The sequence below is a fragment of the Hypanus sabinus genome, chromosome 15 (genome assembly GCF_030144855.1).
Source record: "Hypanus sabinus isolate sHypSab1 chromosome 15, sHypSab1.hap1, whole genome shotgun sequence".
NCBI lineage: Eukaryota > Metazoa > Chordata > Chondrichthyes > Myliobatiformes > Dasyatidae > Hypanus > Hypanus sabinus.
The window spans coordinates 28226277-28244460 of NC_082720.1; the positions used below are offsets into that span (position 1 = coordinate 28226277).

Below are 18184 nucleotides of genomic sequence, written 5' to 3' on the forward strand. Positions count from 1 at the left end.
AGCTCAGCATTTAATACCATCATTCCCACAATCCTGAGTGAGATGTTACAGAACCTGGGCCTCTATACTTCCCTCCGCAATTGGATCCTTGACTTCCTAACCAGAAGAAAAATACAGGGCTATGGGTAACCCTAGGTAATTTCTGAAGTAAGTACATGTTCGGCACAGCATTGTGGGCCAAAGGGCCTGTATTGTGCTGTAGGTTTTTTTTTATGTTTTTCTAAGACCACAATCTGTGCGGATTGGTGATAACATATCCTCCTTGCTGACGATTTACACTGGCACACCTCAGGGGTGTGTGCTTAGCCCACTGCTCTACTCTCTGTATACACATGACTGTGTAGCTAGGCATAACTCAAATACCATCTATAAATTTGCTGATGATACAACCATTGTTGGTGGAATCTCTGGTGGTGACGAAAGGGCGTACAGGAGTGAGATATGCCAACTAGTGGAATGGTGTTGCAACAACCTGGCACTCAACATCAGTAAGACGAAAGAGCTGATTGTGGACTTCAGGAAGGGTAAGATGAAGGAACACATACCAATCTTCATTGAGGGATTAGAAGTAGAGAGAGTGAGCAGTTTCAAGTTCCTGGGTGTCAAGATCTCTGAGGACCTAACCTGGTCCCAACATATTGATGCAGTTGTAAAGAAGACAAGACAGTGACTATACTTCATTAGGAGTTGGAAGAGATTTGGCATGTCAACAAATACACTCAAAAATTTCTATAGTTGTACCACGGAGACCATTTTGATAGGCTGCATCAGTGTCTGTATGGGGGGGGGGGGGGACTACTGCACAGGACCAAAAGGAGCTGCAGAAGGTTGTAAATCTATTCAGGTCCATCTTGGATACTAGCCTGCTAAGTATCCAGGACATCTTTAGGGAGTGGGTCTCAGAAAGGCAGTGTCTATTATTAAAGACATCCAGCACCCAGGGCATGCCCTTTTCTCACTGTTACCATCAGGTAGGAGGTACAAAAGCCTGAAGGTACACACTCAGCGATTCAGGAACAGCTTCTTCCCCTCTGTCATCTGATTCCTAAATGAACGTTGAACACATGAGCACTACCTCACTTTTTAATATACAGGATTTCTGCTTTTTGCCTGTTTTTAATCTATTCAATACATGTATACTGTAATTGATTTATTTATTTATTATTATTTTAATTTTATTTATTATTATTTTTTCTCTCTCTGCTAGATTATGTTTTGCAGCAAAGTTAACAAATTTCATGTCACATGCTGATGATAATAAACCTGATTCTGATTCTCCCAAGTCTGCTTCAGCAGGAGGTATCTTCCCCAACACGAGAAAGTCTGTAGATGTTGGATATCCAAAGCAATGCATTCAGAACCCAGCAATTCAGCCAGCATCTATGGAAAAGAACATAACATTCGGCATTTCAGGCTGAGACCCATCAGGACTGAGAAGGAAGGGGGGAAGATGCCAGAATAAAAAGGTGGGGAGTAGGGAAGGTGATGGGTGCAGCCAGGTGAATGGGAAAGGTCGAGGTCTGGAGAAGAAAGAATCTGATAGGAGAGGAGAGTGGACCAGGGGAGAAAGGGAAGGAGGAGGGGACCCAGGGTGAATTGATAGGCAGGTGTGAAGTAAGACGTTAGAGTGGGGAATAGCAGGGAGGGAAGTTGATTTACCGGATGGAGAAATCGGTATTCATACCATCAGGTTGGAGGGTACCCAGACGGAATATAAGCTTTTGCTCCTCCACCCTGAGGGTGACCTCATGGTGACACAAGAGTAGGCCATGGAATGACACATTAGACCAGGAACTGGAACTAAAATATTTATCCACTGGGAAGGTCCACTTGTGGTGGATGGTGTGGAGGTGATCGACAAAGTGATCCCCAATTTATGATGGGTCTCACCAGTGTAAAGGAGGCTGCAAACCAAACACAACAGACAACCCTAGAAGATTCGCAGGTGAAGTGAATGCTTGAGGCCCTGAATGGAGATGAGGGAGGTGGTAATTGAGCTGGTGTGGCACTTAGGCTGCTTGCAGGGTTAAGTGCCTGGAGGGAGAATAGTGGGGAGGGACAAATGGACAAGGGGATCACAGAGGCAGCAATCCCCATGGAAAGCAGAGGGGTGCAGAGGTAAAGATATGTTTAGTAGTAGGATCCCTTTGGAGATGATGGAAGTTGCGGAGCACAATGTGTTTGATTCGAAGGCTGATGGGGTGGTAGGTAAGAACGAAAGGCTCATCTATCTCTATTGGAGTGGCGGGAAGGTAGAGTGACCATGAATGGATGAGATTGGAGGAAGTGTGGGTGAGGTCAGCATCAATAGTAGAGGAAGGGAAGGAGGACATATCTGATGTCCTGGAACAGAAATCCATGTCTTGGGAACAGATGCAGCGGAGGCAAAGAAACTGAGAAAAGGGAATAGCATTTTTACAGGAAATAGGGAGGGAAGAGGTACAGGTGAGATAACCATGGGAATCAGTAGCTTTATAAAAGATGTCGGTCAACAGTTTGTCTCCAGAGATGGAGGCAGAGAGATTGAGAAAGGGAGTGGAGTTGTCAGAGATGGACCAAGTGAGTTTAAGGGCAGAGTGGAAGTTGGAGGCAAAGTTGATAAAATTGATGATATGAGCATGGGTGTAAGGAAGCAGCACCAAAGCCATCATCGATGTAGCAGAGGGAGAGTTGGGAGGTATTGCTGAGGAAAGCCTCAACATGGACAGTTCTACATGGACAACAAAGAGGCAGGTATAGTGAGTGCCAATAGCTACCTCTGAGTTTGGGGCAAGTGGGAGGAGCCAAAGGAAAGGGTGAGGATCAGTTCTGCCACACGGAGGAGAGTGATGGTGGAGGGGGATTAGTTGGTTCTTTAGTCAAGAAAGAAGAGGATGGCTTTGAAGCATTCTTGATGGGGAGTAGAAGTGTCTAGGCACTGAACATCCATGGTGAAGATGAGGAGGTCAGGGCCATGGAATTGAAAGTTGCTGAGGAGATCGAGGGATATAGGTAGGAAGGAACTGAGCCGAGGGGATAGCATGGCATTGGGATATGAGGACATGAGTTCAGTTGGTCAGGAGCAGCCAGGGACAATAGGTCTACCCAGACAGTCCAGTCTGAGGATCTTGGGTAGGAGGTAGAAGGGTAAGGGAACTACGAGTTCGGTGGCAGTGGTTGGGAGTTCTTCAGAGTGGATGAGGTCAGTGATGGTGTGGAGTAGGATCCTCGAGGAGTAGGTAAGAGGAGGTGTTGGAGAGTTGTCGCCTGGCCTCAGTCAAGGTAGAAGTCAGTGCACCATGCTACAATGGCACCCTCTTGTGGGTTTGATGGTAAGGTTGGGATTGGTGCAGAGAGAGTGGAGAGCAGTGTGTTCAGAGGGGGTTAGTTTGGAAGGGGAAAGAGGATCTTTCTGAATCTTCCCCAACCCATACATTTGCATGTTGATAGTTTTCACCCTACGTGATGGCAGGATTCCCCTTCTCTCCACTGCATCCTGACAAAACATCACACACGTTGAATTAAAAGTTTCAATATTTAACAAACAGCCAGAAGTATTGGCAGCCAACTTCTCATTTTACAGTCTCTCTGCAAGTGTTTTTTTTTACAACTTCCCCCAAAAAATCTGATGTGTTGGACCTCAGTTCACTTTGTCCAAGTCTGGAGCTCAGAGGTTCCCTGCAGAAGTCCATTTGAATGGGGAGAAGGGAGTGGTTGAGAAAGCTGTTCCTTGGCATGTAAAGCTTGCAAAAAATCCAGAGAATAGTCACGTAGGCATGACACTCTCAAACACCAATGAGGCCATGCCTTTTGATGCCCCACTATGTAAGGGGTTCAGGATTTCTCAAACCCAGGACCTTTCTGACGTCTATCAGTTAATGAATGCCCCGTCATATCACACTCTCACACAGTCAGGGTCCCAGTTACTGTGCATTTCTACTCCACGACCTTTATTGCCTGAATTTGATGCAAGCTTTCTAGTTTAGTAAATGGGAGCCAATAGAACAGTGAACGCCTGCTGTCATGGCAACAAAACAACAACAGACGCAATGGAAACCACAAAGAAAGTTCAGGTGCACCTGGAGCCACAAGATACCAGCAGACTGGTCCTTCAGGGGAATTTTACAAGGCCACTTATTCTTCTGCACTTCCACCAGAAACCCTGCTTCATGGGGCTGTTGGAAGTCTACATGGAGTTACAATTAAAAGCAATGCAATTCATACCAATCTAAATAATAGAGCAATCTAACTGAAAAGATAGCAGTGGAAAAATTGTTCAGAATTTATGTAATATTTTCAATGAGTATGGACATAACAGGTACTGGGCATAAGTGCATAGCCCATTTGAAATTTACACTTAAGCTACAGACTATAATGAATTGAAGAAATAAGAGGAGTTCATAAAATATTGGTATATGTAGACTAACCACACAACATAGCAGGGCAGGAGAGAAATTGAGAATTCAGTAACACTCTGTGTCATACATAACAATCTGATTGCTCTCATTACACTAAATATATCACAGCCACCTTTTATAAATGGGTACTTTGTCCAAAACTAACACAAAGAAACAACAAGAGACCATGTACATAGTGTACAAACAGGCAAAAGTCTGCAGATGCTGGAAATCCAAAGCAACACTCACAGAACACCGGAGGATCTCAGCAAGTCAAGCAGCATCCAGGGAAAAGAGTAACAGTCGATGTTTCAGGCCGAGATCATTCTTCAAGACTGGTGATGATCTGCCGATCTTTTATTCTTTTTCACAGATGCTGCCTGACCTGCTTGAGTTACTTCTGACTTTTGTCTGTGTTTCTCTGTATGTAATGTAGTGTTCTGTGTGTTTCTCTGTACGTAATGTAGTGTTTTGTGTGTGTTTCTCTGTACGTAATGTAGTGTTTTGTGTGTTTACCTGTACATCACGTTAAGTTCTCCGTGTGTTGCTCTGTATATTATTTGTTTTCTCTATTCTTGGATCTTATTCATTGTTTTATAAGGTTTTTGCATTTTATGATAGAACATCTCAATGATCACAATTTTTAAAAATACTCATACAAATGATAGAATATCATGACACAGATATTGAGCCTGTAAAATGTATCTATGGTTAAGGTACCAAACTATTCAATCCAGTGTTTTGAGTACTAGAATTAGAATCATTTTTTCCACCTCAGTTAAATTTTGAAATCTCTGCCAACTTGTCTTGTGCCATTCTGGTATATTCAGCTGACTTTATCAGCAGCTTTTCATGGCTGAGGAGGTGCTGGCTGATCAGCAACAAGCCACTAGATAAAGACCACAGGAATTGCTGTTGTCTCTGTTCAAACTTACATTTGAATAACATTTGCTGTGACATTTGTTTCCCCTCTTCTGAGATGAGTTACTTTAAGTATGTCATTGCAATTTTATTAGCCGACGACTCCTCGTAGTGCATCGGTTATTGATTGTAATCTTCAGTTTGCAGTGTAAGCTATGGCCCACTAAAATATTTTATAACCTGGCAATGTCAAGATAAAAATAAGTCTGGCACTTAATATAACCATCGATTCAAAAACAGTAGTAGTCTTTTAACTCTTACACTTCCTATAAATGACAAAAGCTTTGGACAAATATAGAACAGTACAGGCCAGTACAAGAACTTCAGCCCACAATGTTGTATTGATCTTTTAACCTACTCTAAGATCAATCTAACCCCTCCCTCCCCCACAGCCCTCCATTTTTCTTTCATCCATGCACCCATCTTGAAGTCACTTAAATGTCCCTAATGTATCTGCCTCTACCACATGGCAGCAAGTTCCACACACCTAACAATCTGGGTAAAAGTAAAGCTACTTCTGACATCCTCTCATCCTCCTTTGCTCCAAAGCGAAAGAGCTCCAGTTCATTAAAACTACCCTCATAAGATGCATTTTCTAATCCAGGAAGTATCCGGGTAAGTCTCCTCTGCACCCTCTTTAAAGCTTCCACATCCATCCTATAATGAGGCAAACAGAACTGAACACAATACTCCATGTGCGAACTAACCAGAGATTTACTGAGCTGCAATGTTACCTCTCAGCTCTTGAACTCAATCACCTGAAAAATGAAGGCCCAAATTCAGTACAACTTCTTAACTACCCTATTAACTTATACAGATCCCGAGGAACCTATGGGTGTGAATGCCCAAGGTCCTGTTCCTCCACACTGCTAAGAATCCTATCATTAACTTTTCACTCAGTCTTCAAGTTTGACCTTCCGATGTGTATCACTCTGTACTATTCTAAATTGAACTCCATCTGCCACCTCTCAGCCTAGCACATTTTTGTCCAATTGGATTAAGGAATGCTCAAAGACAATGAATCCATTAAGGCAATCCATTAAGGCATAAAGGCTTTCCCAATTGAGACTTGGGCTGACAACTTGAAAACAAATCACACACTTGCATGGAATTCATTCTGACCCTAGGCACTTTAACTTTGAACTGTGGCTTTTCATAGATATTTTCAAACTTTTTCCTTGAAAAATTGACTCACTGGATATACTTATAATTTAGTAGGACATGTGCAAAAAGATAATTGCATCATTTCAATAAAAACTCAGTGGCCACTTTATTAGGTAAGGCTGCTTGTCAATGCAAGTATCTAATCCGCCTATCATGAGGCTGCTACTCAATGCATAAAGGCACACAGACGTGGTCAGGAGGTTCATTTGTTGAATGGGGAAGAAATGTGATCTCAGGGACTTTGACCATGGAAGGATTGTTGGTGCCAGATGGGGTGGTGTGAGTATCTCAGAAGTTGCTAATCTCTTGGGATTTTCATACACAATAGCCTCTAGAGTTTATAGAGAATTGTGCTACAAACAGAAACATCCAGTGAGCAAAAATGCCATGTTAATGAGAGAGGTCAGAGGAGAATGGCCAGACTGGTTCAAGCTGACAGGAAGATGACAGTATCACAAATAATCATGCATCAACAGGGTTGTGCAGAAGAGCACCTTTGAATGTAGAACACTTCAAACCTTGAAGCGGATGGGTTACAGTAGCAGAAGGACCAAGCATACTCTCAGTGACCTCTTTATTAGGGACAGGAGGTATCTAATAAATTGGCCACCGATCTTCAGTTGACATATGCAAACACAAAGGACAATCAATCTTTCTCCAATTTGCCTCATTCTACTGTGGCAGCTGTATGGTACAATGAAAATAGAGTTGGTTATTAACTCCTCATAATAAATAATTCTCATCAATTAGTCTACAACAGATTCTGACACAGGTGAAGAAAACTGGAGTGGCAGAAGCCTTTGGAAACCTGGTGCCCAGAGTTACATTTATTTTCCAAGCATGGCACATTCACAATTGTGCAACCCAAGATTACATCTGAAAGCAAAAGCATCCGTTCACAGAGTGAAATAAGTAGGATCCTTTAAAGGACTTTTCCCCCAAAAAGGTTCGGCCATGTTAGACAGACCAAGTAATACTCAATATAATCTCAGTTAGGAAAGTCTGTGACAGGGAAAAGAACAAATCAAATGCTCATGTTCGCCCATTGTCCAGTGGAGATTTTCCAGGAGAAATCCGACTTAGAAAACATACTCGTGTGGACAATGATGGAAGACATAAAAATCTTTTGCACGCTGTGCTATGCTCTCCAGAGCCGACTGATTGTCCAGCACAAGACAGTGGAAGTGTACCACGGGCAGTAGACCTCCAACGCAGGAATCTCAATGGAAAAGCGCAGCCCAAGACTCAGCCATGCTGACCAACAATCTCTAAGGCTAATTGAAGACCAGTACCAAATTTATTGAATTCAGAGAAGGACTTTACCATCAGTGAAGTTTCCCTGCTCCTGTTTAGCACTGGAGCTGAGACTCCAAAATCCTGCCCATTCTTTTTTTTAAATTTAGAGGGCAATGGGAAAAAGAATTGAAATGGGAATGCTTTTCTGCTTAAAGAGTCAGCAGAGGTATGATGAACAGCACTAATCTGTGAGTTGAGAGACAAACGAAACATATTTTGTATTGTTTGCTCCAGTAATTCTGGTAAAAAGTCACAATTTAAGTGCTGAATCATCTGTCTGGGTCTCTTTCCATTAACCCGCTGTATATTTATGACTCTCTTGCAAAGTTAAGCCAATACATCTTCAGACCAGTCAAGATTAAAGACAATGACTTTGGTGTCAATGACATTAGACAGTATAAAATTATGTCATTGCCTCATAATATCATACTTAGAAAAATAAAAATCTGGTTAATAAATCACTAAGGCGTGACTGCTGAATCTGTATATATATTCAAGAGGTCTGGTCACTATATTCACTGATTTCTTCATCGCCAGCCTGTGCCAGATTACAACTGCTTCATTATGGCTTTCAGTGGCAAATACGAAGTTGCAAGTCAGGAAAATTATGATGATTTTATGAAGGTTCTGAGTAAGTTATATCAATTCATATGACAATTGGGTCATTTGTTTTGCATGTGAAAATGTTGGTCCTGTTATGTTTGCTGAGCTGAACTGTGAAGGATGTTTAAGGTTTATTCAGTCCTGCTTTGTCAGAATCAGAATTAGGTTTAATATCACTGAAATTTGTTTTGTGGTAGCAGTATGTTGCAATGCATAGTAATAAAGAAACTATTATGGTAAGAAAAGATACATATATTTTTAAAAGTTAACTTAAATAAGTAATGCAAAAGGAGAAAAAAAAGTAGTGAGGTAGTGTTCATGGCTTCAATATCCATTCAGAAATTGGATGGCAGAGGGAAAGCAGCTGTAATCAGTAATGCATGCTAAAATGCGATGCAAGTACTTTTGTCAGCTTATACAACCTGGAATCATCACTGTAACAGACCTTTTAACAGCTGACAACTTAAATCACACCAGATGCAAAGGGAGTGCAACAACACATATGCAGTTGGAACTTTAAGAAAGATTGTGTTTCTAAAGAAGCTCTGTCAATTCCTCACTAATGCTCCTGAACTCTCAATGGGGTTCTCAGATGGGGATTACTCTATTGTAGCACAGTCTTGAAACTTTATATTTCTTGCCTTTATTGTGTCTCATAATAAATGAAAGACAGTTTTAAAGGTGTCTTTTCCCTGTCAAATTTCTTCTAGTCAGCAAAATTGCTTGAGAACTTGAACAAAATCTATTTTAATATCTGAAAATTTCCACAGAATTTAGCAGAAACAGTCAAAGGTAGGAATTTACAGATCTATCCTTTACCATTTAGACATCATTTGCAGGTAAATACATTCTGTGAGCCATAGTGCCTCCTGTGCACCGTTTCACAGCAGTTCATCAGACATTGTTCGAGCTTCCGAATTCATCTCTAAAAGTTTGAACAATTCATCTTGAGATTGTAAAGAATGTGGATAGTAACACAAATTTGATTATTTTCCAGATTATTCGGCTGACGTCATCGAGAAGGGAAGGAATGCTAAGGTCATTACAGAGGTTACCCAAAATGGAAATAATTTTACCTGGAGCCAGATTTATCCTGGAGGAAAGACCATGAAGAACACGTTTGTCATTGACCAGGAATCAGAGATGGAAACCATGGATGGCAAAAAATTCAAGGTAAGCCAAGAAAATATTTTGACATTATTTTAGTTTTTATTAGGATATTGGTTCCCACTTTAGTGTTTATTAGGGACTTGAGAGCATATTTATGACTAAACAATGCATGATAAATAATATTACGTGAAGCGAGATCTATCATGTACAGCCCAGTATTGAGCAAATGGAGCAACATTGTGTTCCCTTCTTGGGAATGTGTACGGACATACTGAGGCTTTGCGGGGATTATTCAGGCACTAAATATTCAGCTGTCTTGAATCTACTCTTCTGATTTTTTTAAAATACACCAGGCAACAGTCAAAATGGAAGGAAATACACTCATTTGCGACTTTCCAAAATACCACCACACTTCAGTGATCGCTGATGGAAATCTTGTTGAGGTAAGTAATTTTTGAGTTAGAAAATAAATTCCAAATGTTAGCTGGAAATTGAGCATAATAGCTTTTTTTCCCCTTCTTTCTGGCAGACTTCTACCTGTGGTGGTGTGGTTTACAAGAGAATTAGCAAGAAGATTGCATAATACAACAAAACTTCAATTACTCCTTGGAATGAAAAATGCATCTCCATTACACATTGTTTTACCTGTTTTTGATTAAAAATATATAATTCTGAACTTTTAATGCTTTGTGTCCTTAACTGCACAATTTATTTAAATTCCTCACTTCAACCATCCCAGCTCTTTCCCAGTCAGGAATTGTTTTGGCCAATGCAGGAAATGATAAAACAACTGGAAACACAACCATATCATTCCTAGATTATCTTAGGTTAAGCTGTTCCTTGGAAATAGACGGTCCTCTCCAATGATTACCCCAACAATCAGTCTTTTTCTGCTGCTCAGGTGTGTTGGTGTCAACAGCCTAAACTCAGCACCAAGTAACAGGAAGGCAGATCAAGTGAAGTGGCCATTATCAGAGTGTGCCAGTGATAGAGTGGGAAGGCTTTGGCGTGAACAGGTGGAATTTTTTCAGTACAGAGTAATCGGGATGGAATGCTCCTCCAGTCAAATGTGGGAATTCAGGATACCCGATGGCTTCCCTGATTCGGGAAGTGCACCCAACTTCAACACCTGACTGACTGGGTCAGAGAGTTTAATGTACTGAGGATCATTCAGGAGGCTAAAGATAGTATAGATGAGACCTTTGAAGAGGTGGTCACAGTCAGAGTACAGGCTTCAGATAGTAGATGGGTGACCACCAGGAGAGGTACGGGGGTTAGAAGTCAGTGTAGGTTTCCCTGTGGTCTTTTCCCTCAGCAACAAGTATACCCCTTTAGATACTGCTGGGGGGTTGACCCATCGGGGCATGGCACTAGCAACCAGGCTGGTGGCATCGCAGCCGACTCTGAGAATCAACAGGGAAGGGTGAAGTCAGGTAATGTGGTAGTGATAGAGGACTTGATAGTTAGGGGGACAGAAAGGAGATTAGTGGCTGTAAAAGAGACACCAATTTGATGAGTCGCCTCCCAGATGCTAGGGTCCAAGATGTATCAGACTGGCTGCAGAACATTCTCACAGGGGAGGGGGGACATCCAGAAGTGGTGGTGCATATTGGCACCAATGACGTAGGCAGAAAAGTGGAAGAGGTCCTACGCAGGGAATTTGCAAAGAGGCTGAAGAGAAGGACCTCCAAGGGTGTCATCTCTGGATTAGTCCTGCACTACAGGCTGGTGCAGGTAGGACTGAGGTGATAACACACATGAGGAGAAGGTGCAAGGGGCAGAGTTTCAAGTTCTTGGATCATTGGAGTTTTTTCTGTGGAAGGAGTGACCTGTACAAGAGGAACGGTTTGCACCTGAACTGGAAGGGAACCAATATCCTGGCGGGAGATTTGTTAATGCTACAAGGGAGAGTTTAAACTAGCTTTGCCGGGGACTGGGAACCAGAACACCAGGCCAGTAAGGGAGAGAATGGACCAGAGCTAGATGTCAGGGAAAGTATGGAAAGGCAAAATTGAAGTAACAGGTATAATGGGTCCAATAGTTTGAAGTGTGTACATTTTAATAGTAGGAGTATTATGGATGGGTAAGGGTGATGAACTTAGAGCATGGATCAGTACATGGAACTATAATGTTGACTCCATTACTGATACTTGGTTGAGAGAAGGGCAGGAATGGGAGATTAACGTGCCAGTTTTAGAAAGGATAGAAAAGGAGGGTAAAGAGGGTGGGCGAGTTGCACTACTGATCAGGGACATTATCACTCAAGGGAGCCATAACGCAGGGTTCAGACACTGACTTCTTTTGGGTGAAACTCAGGAATAGGAAGGGCACAACCACACTGATGGGATTGTACTACAGATCTCCTAATAGCCAGCGGGACATCGACAGATATTTAATCAGATTAGGGACATGTGTAAATATAATAGGGTTCTTGCCATTGTCATAGGGGAATTCAACTTCCCTAATAGAAATGGGGACCTGCTTAGTGCAATGGGTTTACAACGGGGCAGAATGTGTTAAGAGTATCCAGGAGGCCTTCTTAAATGAAAATGAGGATGGTGTAACGAGAGGAGGGGCTGTACAGGAGCTGGTGTTCGATAATGAGACTGGAAAACCATAAGACACAGGAGCAGAAGTAGGCCATTCAGCCCATCGAGTCTGCTCCACCATTTCATCATTGAACTAGCTCCACCCATTAAACCCATACACCCGCCCTTTCACCATACCCTTAATACCCCAACCAATCGGAAATCTATCAACTTCCATCTTAAATAAACCCACGGACTTGGGCTCAATAGCTGTCTGTAGCAGATCATTCCACAGATTCAACCTTCTTTGGCTAACTCCTTACTTCTGTTCTAAAAGGTTGCCCCTCAATTTTAAGGCTGTGTGCTCTGGTTCTAGATCCCTCACCTGAGGAAACATCCTCTTCACATCCACCCTATCTAGTCCTTTCAATATTCAGTAGGTTTCAATGAGATCTCCCATGCATTCTGCTAAATTCCACTGAGTACAGGCCCAAAGCTGCCAAACACTCCTCTTATGTTAACCCTTTCATTCCTGGAATCATCCTTGTTTACCTCCTCTGGACCCCCTTCAATGACAACACATCCTTTCTGAGATAAGGGACTCAAAACTGTTGTCAATACTCCAAGTGCGGTCAGACTAGTGTCTTATACAGTTTCGACATTATCTGCATGCTTTTATATTCTAGTCCCCTTGAAATGAATGCCAACATTGTATTTGCCTTCCTTACCACAGACTCAACCTTCTGGGAGCCTTGCATGAAGACTCCAAAGTCCCTTTGTACCTCTGATATTTGAATTTTCTCCCCATTTAAATAATAGTCCACACTTTCATTCCTTTAACCAAATGACATTATCATACATTTCCCAACACTCTATTCCATCTGCCCATTTTTGCCCATTCTTCCAATTTCTCTAAGTCCTGCTGCAATCACATTACTTCCTCAGCACAATATAAATCAGAGCAGACATGGGCAGAGAGGTGGCAGATGGAGTTTAACCCAGGCAACTGTGAGGTGTTACATCCTGGTATGACAAATGCAAGGAGACAGTATGCTGTTAACAGTCCTTAACCGTGTTGCTGAGCAGAAAAATCCAAGTTCATAGCTCTTTGAAAGTAACTACACAGTTTGATTGTGCGGTGAAGAAGACATAGGGAATTTTTGCTTTTATTAGCCAAGGCATTGAGTTCAAAATGCAAGAGGTCATGCTGCAACTTTATAGAACTCTGGTTAGGCCACATCTGAAGTATAGCATGCAACTCTGCCACTATAGGAAGGACGTTGAGGCTTTGGAGAGGGTGCAGAAGAGATTTACCAGGATACTGCCTGGTTTAGAGGGCATGTGCTGTCATGAGAGGTTGGACAAGGTTGGTTTGTTTTCTCTGGAGCGCTGGGACTGAGAGGAGATCTGATAGATATTTACAAGATTATGAGAGGCGTAGATAGTGTAGACAGGGAGTGTCTGCTTCCCAGGGTTGAAAGTGTCTAATACCAGAGGGCATGCTTTGAACTTGAGAGGGGGTAGGTTCAAGGTGGATGTGAGGGGTAAGTTTTTCACGCAGAGAGTGGTGGAGGCCTGGAATGTGCTGCCTGGTATGGTGGAAGAGGCAAGTACATTAGAGGCTTTTTAGAGACGTTTGGATAGGCACATGGACGTAAGGAAGATGGAGATAGTGTTTGGGTGTCTTTGATTTACCTTTTAGCTGGTCGGCACATTGTTGTGGGCTGGAGGGCCTGCCCCTGCCACGCTCTTCTATGTGTTTTCCCTGCTGTTCCATATGTTACCTTCTGCAGCTGCAATATGACTTCCTAAATTTTATACTTTTTGCCCTGACCAAAGAAAACAATCAATTTGCACACCATCTTTACCATCATTACTTCCTGCTTTGCCCTTTCGGGAACTTTAAAAGTGCTCTTTAAGATCCCTCTACATATCTAGAACATGCTATTTACTTTAAAGAAGCTAGCTATTTAATACCATGGACGTTAAGATCACAGGCAAGCTATTATTTTATTTTAGGACCTAATTGGCTCCTGGGGATGAGCTAGGACTAATTGTACATGAATACCACTGGATCTAAGATGATTTTTTGTTACTATTTTTAAGTGTTTTTTTCTCTGCTGCCAACAGTACTGTGCTAAAATTTAACACGTTAATTTCCTCAAGGGTAATCAAGGCTTTTAATTATAATTGGTAGCACTAAATTAATTTCCTCACCAGATGTGCAGGATATTTAATAGAATCAATTCAAGAACTTTTTAAAATTCATTTTTCATACTTTCCCAACAAATTCCAGGGGGAGGATGATGGACTAAACGACAGAGCTGTGAGACAACTCATCCTTGTTGCTTGTACGCTGATCCGTTCAAACAGTCTTTCTTCCATTGCTGACGGTCGCTTACATTGCGAGTCACGGACGGATGAACCTTCCACCCTCATTTATCGACACAGAGGTGTCTCTTTTCTAGTGAACGTGAAACACACAAGCTGTTTACCTCCATCGATCAGCAAGTTGTGCTACCTTGTGGCAAGGCCCCACCTCCAGGCTCATCAGCTGTCAAAGTTATCACCCAGAGTAAGCGTGGATCTTTCAGAACATACTTCAGGAAATTTAAGAACAGCAATCCAGCTGAGCAGTTCAGATGAGATTGTCTGCGAAGTGCGTCAATCACTTGCTGAGCTTCCCTTTTACTCAGAGCAAATCCATGGTACTGAACAGATTATTCTCCTTTGGATACTCGCAATGTTCCCTCTCCAAATTGGTCTGATATAGGAGATGAGAGTCCACGTTGTCCACAAGCCAGAATCTCCAATCTGGATCTACGCCTAGAGAAACCCTCCTGAGATTTATATTGTTATCGTTAGCATTAAGCTCAGGCATTCTAAATCTTGCATCTGTGTCGGACTGAACCAGACAAACAAGTTAGGCCTGCAAATGGAAACTTATTATTTTGAATAATCAATAAAGATTTGGCAGTACAGATTTAATAAAGGATAATCAGCAAATATGAAAATATTTATATAGAGGATAATCAGAAGTGTATTGTAGGACAGGCATTCAGCCAAAATATTCAAATGACACAGAATTGTTAAAATCTGTTATACCAAGCTCTAACTGTCTGTCAGAATGATCCCCTTTTACAAATGTTATCTTGTCTTTGCTTGGCTGGTTAGCTTGATCTGTTTAATTTCTGATGTGACGGGTGATTTAAGACTGGATGCTGTCAATCATGTGGAATTTCATCAGAGCGTCAACATCAGCAGCTGGTTACTTTAGCAAAATTAAAATCATCTTAAGACAAGTTTATTTTAAAGATTCAAATAGTTGCACAAGGTTGTTTAATTATATTAAAATATAAATGGTCTAGCAGTCTTTAGTGGACATTAGACTTCTTAATTGATAATATTCGGTCTTAAGATGCAGGAAGAGGAAGTCTTTTTCAATTGTACAAGTAAAGCAAACAAGTTTTGTGGAAAAAATGCACAAAGCTAAGAACTTCATTAGATAAGGTGCTTAAAAAGTATTAGAAACTATTGTAGTGACACATAATGACACAGTATTTTACTGGATTAACTAGGCCAACCCTACAATGAAGATCAGGCCTCAAACATGGCCCTGATATGAAAGCCACGGTAGTGCAGCAGGTAGCACGACACTTTAATAGCTCAGGATGTCGAAGTTCAGAGTTCAATCCCAGCATCCTCTGTAAGCAGTCGGTGTACGTCCTCCCTGTGAAATGTGTTGGGTTTGCCCAGGTGCTCCTGTAATGTCCCACTGTCAAAAAAAAAACATACTGAGTAGGTTAATTGTTCGATATAAATTGTCCCGTGATTGGGTTAGGGTTACATCAGGGTTGCTGGGTGGCGTGGCGTGAAGGGCTGGAAATGCCTATTCCACAGAGCACCTCTAAACAAATAAATAAACAAACAAACAACCTTCTGCCTCCACGGATGCTGCCTCATGTGCTGATTCCTCCAGCAGATATTTTTTAATTCCTCCATTAATCCTTCACTTACCCCATTTCATTCCCACCAATTTCCCCAATGTCTACCATTTCTGGATAAGCTCAATGTGCAGCAGAACCAAAGGTGCTGGAACTTGAACGACAAATATCAGCAGAATCCTACTTACTGTGCTCGTGCTGGAAGGTAGTGAGGGCAAGATCAGGATTGGCTATAATCGGGCATCCTATTGGAATTCGGATTCCATTCTCAGTGACAAGAGACTTGACGGAATCTTTGGAAACCTACCATGACACAAAAGAAGATCTGTCAGTCCAGAATGGAGAAATCATTACAATGGTAAATCCGTCATAAATCACAAATGGAATGGTGTAACCTCCCACACCCTGTAGTGTGGGGCTTCTTAAAATTGCTGGGTGTAATGAGAAGGAGTTAATGAAACCATTTGTAAACAAGTTTAAACTGCTCTAAGTACTTCACATCTTGATGAAGGGTCTCGGCCCGAAACGTCGACTGTTCACTTTTTCCGTAGATGCTGCCTGGCCTGTCGAGTTCCTTTGGTATATTGTTGTGTTTAGCAAATAGGTCTGGTTATCATTCATTCAGCCAATGATTCTTTCATCAGAACCGAGTGTGCTTTGGTAATACATTATTTGGGCTGAGAAACAAATGGATTTTTCTCCTTGGGGAAAACCGTGCAAATTATCAGTCATGGCTGGTAAAGTCCACTAAGAACTATTTGATCACATGTACCTGAATTAAATAGCCATGAAAAGCCATCACCAAAACCAGACAGGCAGTCCAGCAACACTTGTGGAAAGAGAAGCCAGTTAACGTTCTGGATCAAAGACCCGTCGTCAGAACTGAAGGAGAAGACAAGGGAGAATGAAGGTAGTCAAAGCGCTGGAGGAATTTGTCAGGCAGAATCTAGGGAGGGCAATAAACACTCAATATTTCAGGTTGGGAGCCTGCCCTAAACATCAGCTGTTTACTTCCCTCCACAAATGCTGCCTGACGTGCTGAGTTCCTCCAGCACTTTGTGAGTGCAGCTCAAGATATGCAGTGTATACAGAATCGGGTGCTCCTGGTGCGGCCTCCTGCATTTCGGTGAGACCCGTCACAGGTTGGATTCCACCTTGCTGACATCTATGCTCCTCCACCAGAAAGAAGTCAGACCTCCCAGTGGGCTCCCCATTTTAATTCCTCTTCCCATTCCCATTCTGACACATACTGTCGGGATGAGGCCGCACTCAGGTTGGAGGAAAAACACCTTATATTCCATCTGGGTAGCCTCCAACCTGATGGTGTGAAAATTGATTTCTCAAATTTCTAGTAAAGCCTTTGCAATTCCCCACCCCCATTTTCCTCTCTCACCTTATCTCCTTACCTGCCCATCACCTCCCTCTTCCCTTTCTTCCATGGCTTTCTGTCCTCTCCTGTCAGATTCCCCTTACTCCAGCCCTGTATCTCTTTCACCAATCAACTTCCCAGCTCTTTACTTCACCCATCCCCCTCCTCCTGGTTTCACCTTTCATCTTGTGTTTCTCCCTCCCCTTCCCCACCTTCTAACTCTGACTCCTCATCTTTTTCCCTCTCCAGTCCTGCTGAAGGGTCTCGGCCCAAAACGTCGACTGTACTCTTTTCTGTAGATGCTTCCCGGCCTGCAGAGTTCCTCCAGCATTTTGTGTGTGTTGTTTGGATTTCCAGCATCTGCAGATTTTCTCTTGTTTATGATCTGCAGAATCTGTTATGCCTCTGGAGAGAAGGAGGGGAGGGCAATGAATGGAGCAACAGGAATATCTATAATTGGCTGAACTGTTGCAGCCATTGAATGGATATTTAACACAAGGGATTCTATGGATGTTGAAATCCAGAGTGTCACACACAAAATGCTGGTGGACCTCAGCAGGTCAGGGAGAGGAATGAATAAGGAACTCAGCTCGAAACGACGTCTCTTTATGCCTTTCCATAGATGCTGCCTGACCCACTGAGTTCCTCCAGCATTTTGTATGTGTGTGATGAATGGATAGATCAGTATGTTTAACTGTGTAACGTGCTGCTAACATTGTGAAGTCTGGGATGTTCTGAGGATGTGCAAATAAAGCAACAGGAAGAGGATAATGGATGGAGGAAAGGGATGAGGGGTGGCTGACCAGTCCTCATACAAAATGGAATAATTATCTGAAGTTGGAACGAAAACTGATGGATGTCTTTGACATAATC

At 42.3% G+C, this 18184-nt stretch overlaps 1 protein-coding gene across 1 annotated transcript; it reads left to right on the forward strand.

Moving 5' to 3' along the window:
* The first annotated feature begins 8251 nt into the window (after positions 1-8251).
* Positions 8252-10165, forward strand: LOC132405385 (gastrotropin-like). Its single transcript, XM_059990146.1, has 4 exons — positions 8252-8388; positions 9358-9533; positions 9824-9913; positions 10000-10165. The coding sequence occupies exons 1-4, from the start codon at positions 8322-8324 to the stop codon at positions 10051-10053; spliced, it is 387 nt and encodes a 128-aa protein (XP_059846129.1). The 5' UTR covers positions 8252-8321; the 3' UTR covers positions 10054-10165.
* Positions 10166-18184: the final 8019 nt, after the last annotated feature.